Source organism: Morus notabilis, unplaced genomic scaffold (genome assembly GCF_000414095.1).
Source record: "Morus notabilis unplaced genomic scaffold, ASM41409v2 Scaffold1452, whole genome shotgun sequence".
Taxonomy (NCBI): Eukaryota; Viridiplantae; Streptophyta; class Magnoliopsida; order Rosales; family Moraceae; genus Morus; species Morus notabilis.
The window spans coordinates 43,553-48,808 of NW_010360733.1; the positions used below are offsets into that span (position 1 = coordinate 43,553).

The window sequence follows — 5,256 nt, forward strand, 5'->3', positions numbered from 1 at the left end:
GGTTTGAAGTGTTTTTTGGGTTTATTTAGGGCTTTTAAGGGTTTTTTTAGCATTTTTAGGGGTTTTAAGGGTTTTTAGGGTTTTTTTTCCGTTTTTAGGGGCTTTTAGGGTTTTTAGGGTTTTTACGGCTTTTTAAGGGTTTTAGGGTTTTTTAGGGTTTTTAGCGTTTATTTAGGATTTATTTAGGGATTTTCTTTAGGGTTTTTAAAGATTTTTAGGGTTTATTTAAGGTTTATTTTGGGTCTTTTTAGGGTTTTAAGCGTTTTTTAATGTTTATTTAGGGGTTTTTAGGGTTTATAGGTTTTTTTATGGTTTTTTATGGTTTTTTTATGGTTTTTAGGGTTTTTAATTGTTTTTATGGTTTTTAGGGCTTTTAAGGGTTTTTAGGCTTTTTTTTAGTGTTTTTTTAGGTTTTTTGGGTTTTCTAGGGTTATTTAGCGTTTTTAAGGGTTTTAATGGTTTTTAGGGTTTTTTTAGGCTTTTTAGAGTTTTTTTAGGGTTCTTTAAGGGTTTTTGTTAGGGTTTTCTAGAGTGTTTAGGGTATTTAGGGTTTATTTAGGATTTTTTTTAGCATTTTTAGGGGTTTTAAGTGTTTTTAGGGCCTTTTTAGGGTTTACTTAGGGTTTTCTTGGGGCTTTAGGAGTTTTATGGATTTTTTAGGGTTTTTTTTTTTTATGGTTTCTAGGGTTTTTTATGGCTTTATTTAGGGTTTTATTAGGTTTTTTTAGCCTTTTTAGTGTTTTTATGGTTTTAGGGTTTTTCGGGTTTATTTATCACTTATTTAGGTTTTCTTAGGGTTTTTATGATTTTTTAGGGTTTTTAGAGTTTTTAGGGTTTTAAGGGTTTTTTCGGGTTTTAGGGCTTTTAGGGGTTTTTAGGCCTTTTAAGGGTTTTTTTATGGGTTTTTACGAGTTTTTAGGGTTTTTTGGGGGTTCTTTTAGGGTTTTTTTACAGTTCTTTACGGGGTTTTAGGGATTTTTTGGATTTTAAGTGTTTTTTTAGGATTTATTTAGTGTTTCTAGGGTTTATTTAGGGGTTTTTAGGGTTTTTAGCATTTTTATGGTTTATATAGGGTTTTTTTAGGGTTTTTAGTGTTTTTAGGGGTTTTATTGTTTTTAGGGTTTTTTAGAGTTTTTTAGGGTTTATTTAGGGTTTATTTAGGATTTTTAGCATTTTTTAGGGTTTTAAAGTGTTTTTTAGTGCCAATTTAGGGTTTATTTAGGGTTCTTTTTGGGGCTTTAGGAGTTTTTATGGATTTTTAAGGTTTTTAATGGTTTTTAGGGTTTTTTACGGGTTTATTTAGGGTTTTATGTGTTTTTAGGTTTTATTAGGTTTTTTAGCATTTTTAGTGTTTTTATGGTTTTTAGGATTTTTTTCGGGTTTATTTATCGCTTATTTATGTTTTCTTAGGGTTTTTAAGATTTTTAGGGTTTTTTAGAGTTTTTAGGGGTTTTTTGGGTTTTTTGGGGTTTTAGGACTTTTTAGGGGTTTTTAGGGCTTTTTAGGGTTTTTATGGTTTTTTAGAGTTTCTTAGGGTTTTTAGGATTTTTTCTGTTTTTGAGGTTTTTTTAGCTTTTTGTAGGGTTTTTAGAGTTCTTTAAGGATTTTAAAGGTTGTTAGGGATTTTTAGGGTATATGTAGGGGTTTTAGGGTTTTTTAGGGTTTTAGCGTTTTTAGGGTTTTTCAGGGATTTTAAGGGTTTTTAGGGGTTTTAGGGTTTATTTTGGGTTTTTTAGGGTTTTAGGGTTTTTATTGTTTTTAGTGTTTTTAGGGTTTTTAGGATTTTTTTTTTAGGGTTTTTTAAGGGTTTTTAGCGTTTTTTTCGGCGCTTTAGGCTTTTTTTTAAATGTTTTTAGGTTTTTTTAAAAAAATTAGGGTTTTTTAGGGTTTTTTACGGCTATTTAGGGTTTTTTAGAGTTTTTAGGGGTTTTTTTACAATTTTTACGGGTTTTTTTAATGAGTTTTTAGGGTTTTTTGGGGGTTCTTTTAGGGGTTTTAGGGTTTTTAGGGTTCTTTAAGGGGTTTTAGGGGTTTTTTGGGTTTTAAGTGTTTTTAGGGTTTATTTAGTGTTTCTAGGGTTTATTTAGGGTTTTTTTTAGGGGTTTTAGCATTTTTAAGGGTTTTTAGGGTTTATTTAGGGTTTTCTGGATTTTTAGGGGTTTTGTAGGAGTTTTTAGGGTTTTTTTTAAGGGTTTATTTAGGATTTATTTAGGGATTTTAAGGATTTTTAAGGGTTTATTTTGGGTTTTTTTTAGTATTTATTATAATGAGAACGCATATATAATAATGAAAGCACAACTAAAATGAAAATAAACATAACCTTTTTCTTAAAGGAGGCTGAATTTAGGGTTTTTGGACTGAAATCAGAGCAAAAGGGTCCTTCAAATTCTGGAATAAAAAATGAGTATAGTGAAAACCAGTTTTGTGGATGGTTTTATTTATTTATTTTTTAATAAAACTTTCCCTTCTGAAGAAAGTATGTTTCATTAAATGTAATATTCAGATTTCATTTTAAGATTTTATTTTGAAATCTCATTATTTTCACCCTTTTTCATTATATAGGGATAAAAATGTCTTTTTTATATAGTGGTAGAAGTTTTGTAAATGAATAGAATAGTAGATATATATATATATTTTTTTTTTGCTTAGAATGTTCTAAGTGGCATTTATGTAGATAACTCTAAATTAAATTATTTTCAAAAATTTTAAAGGGTGAATGATTTTTTTTTTTTACTAAAAAATGAAAAAAGAGGAGTGAATGAATGCATATCACTTATTAGTTATCAGTTCAGTTTTATTTTTGAAATAAATATCTTCAGAATCCTTTTCCGTTTTGACAATGGATTTTAATTACAATTCCGTCTCCTCTCTTTTGTTTATTTAAATTAAATTATTGCGTAAGAGTTTGACGTGAAGGCTCTCAACTATTTGAACCAGCCCTTGCACTCCGACTACTTCTCGTACGTTAAGGTAAAAGCTTTCCTTTCTAATCGATCTTATTTCCAGCCCTTTCTCTTCCCACATAGTTTTTCCTTATGATCTTCTCAAGTCTCCTTTTTTTTTTTCTCCTCACAAAAAACCATAAAAAAATGGTCGGTAACTTCATGGTTAGGGTTAGATTCAGTTTGGTAACATATTAGGTTAGCACAATTCAACTAGTTTTTTTTTTTTTTTTTTTTTTTTTTTTTTTTATTATATTCCATGCTGGAGCTGATCATAGCGACCGCATTGCTTTCATCAATGAAATTATCGACATTCCGCGTTTTGAAGGTCGAAAGGAGATGGGTTCTGTTTGGCTTAGCTATCATTGTAATGGAATCTCTTGCATGGTGAATAGCTCCAAAACTGTAATCTTGTGCAACCTGGAATTGCGCGAGTTCAAGGTTGTTCCGGAGACGACATATGATCTTTGTCAGGCGCTTATTGGAAACAAAAAGTTCAACGGTCTAAAACGAATGGGATTTGGCTACGATATCAGAGCTGATGTCTACAAGATTGTTATAATATTCTCCTGGTATAACAATACTAACAAGGGATATACCATATGTGCCGAGGTATATGACCTAACTACTAATTCGTGGAAGGATATCAAGTTTATGGAAGGCGAGGCCTTTGACATTAATTATGGTTGGGGAGCTGAGAATAAGGGTGTATATTGCAAAGGGTTTTATTATTGGTTGGTGGACAGCAATTTCGGGCGAAGGATCCTTTCTTTTGATATGTGCAATGAGGTGTTTCGAATCTTGCCATCGTTGCCAAATACTCGTTATAAGAACGTGGAAATCGCGGTGTGGAATGACTCCCTTGCTTTGTTTATTTGGTGCAATAATTTGAGAAAATGGAGTAAAGATCCAATGTCGATTGAGATTTGGGTGATGGAGGAGCAAAGCGGCGAGTGGTGCAATGTTTTTAGTATTGGACCCTTTGAGGACATGTGGGCTCCGTTGACATTTTGGAAGAGAGATGAGCTTCTTATGGTGACTAAAGACGGAGAGATAGTCTCGTATAACCTTGGAAGTAAAAAGTTAAGGAAACTCGACATTCATCCGGACGATCGGATGCATTGTTGGGGCTTTTATGTGAAGAGTCTTGTTTCTGTGAATCAGAGAAGAAGTTAGGTTCGGAAGAGGAAGAATATTAGAGAGTGGTAATTTTACCAACATATCACTAAAAGGTTTTTGAGATCTTGAACATAAGAGAATTCTTGGCCCCTCCTTATAAGCATTATCGGAAACAAATTTCGATTCTCTTTCTCAATGTTGTTTGCTTTTTTACTTTTTTACTTTTTTTTTTTTTTTTTGTTTTAATCACGCAAGCATAAATATTGATCATCTACACATCCAAAATTTTTTTTTACTATGGATCATATGTTCACTATTCGGCCGAGGTGGATTCTTAAAATGGGTTTTTAGTAAGATTCTTGAAATGATTTATATGAAATTATGAATGATGGATGATTATATTCATCTACTCATCTACACAAGCAAGTTTACTATGATTCATGTAATTTCACTAAGTTATCCTTCCACTGGAAAACTAGGAGCAAATCTGCTGTCTCATTGGCTGTACTTTGACACCCAAAATGGAGAGGAAGAGAAAAAATTGGTATTTTTTTTTTGGGGAAAATGTACTAAATAGCATACTTTAGAGGTGCTTTTAAAGTAGTGAGTACATTTTTTAAAACTTGATCAATTTTAGCATAATTAACCTTTCACTCTAAAAAATAATATTGTGACGACCCTCCTATGAGGCTGTCACCGTAACTTAAATTTTTAACTTGTACTTATTGGGGTTTCTTAAAATTTGCGGAACATTTTTTTTTATATATATATAAGAAGAAATACTTTCATAGTTCATAACAATAATTTCAAAAGAATGAATCACTAACTTTCTTAAAGCTTTTCTTAATTTTAGTTAAGATAAAACCTTCTATAAATATCCTTCAAATGGAGCAGCGTTTGAACTCTTGTTTCAAATACTCTTTAAAAGCCTTTCTAAAACTAGCCAATTCAATCGGGCCATCTCATTTGACTTTAAAATGGATTTCGTGAGAAATCTTAAATTCAAGTACATCTTAAAGTCCTTTTAAAATCAACATTTAAATCGTCATGTTTAAAATTCATTTATTTGTTGCATGCACTGTTGCAACGTTCTAAAACTTAAATACTCAAAACTAGGGTTGTTAGCTACAACCTCGGTTTTCTTAACATACATATGTACGTATACTTTTTAAACATACATGCTTGAAACCTTTGA

General features: G+C 31.1%; 1 protein-coding gene across 1 annotated transcript; it reads left to right on the forward strand.

Annotated features, from left to right (window-relative positions):
• The first annotated feature begins 3,281 nt into the window (after positions 1-3,281).
• LOC21390680 (putative F-box protein At3g16210) lies at positions 3,282-4,118 on the forward strand. The gene has a single exon (XM_010097258.1). It carries the CDS (start codon positions 3,282-3,284, stop codon positions 4,116-4,118), a length of 837 nt encoding a protein of 278 aa, XP_010095560.1.
• Positions 4,119-5,256: the final 1,138 nt, after the last annotated feature.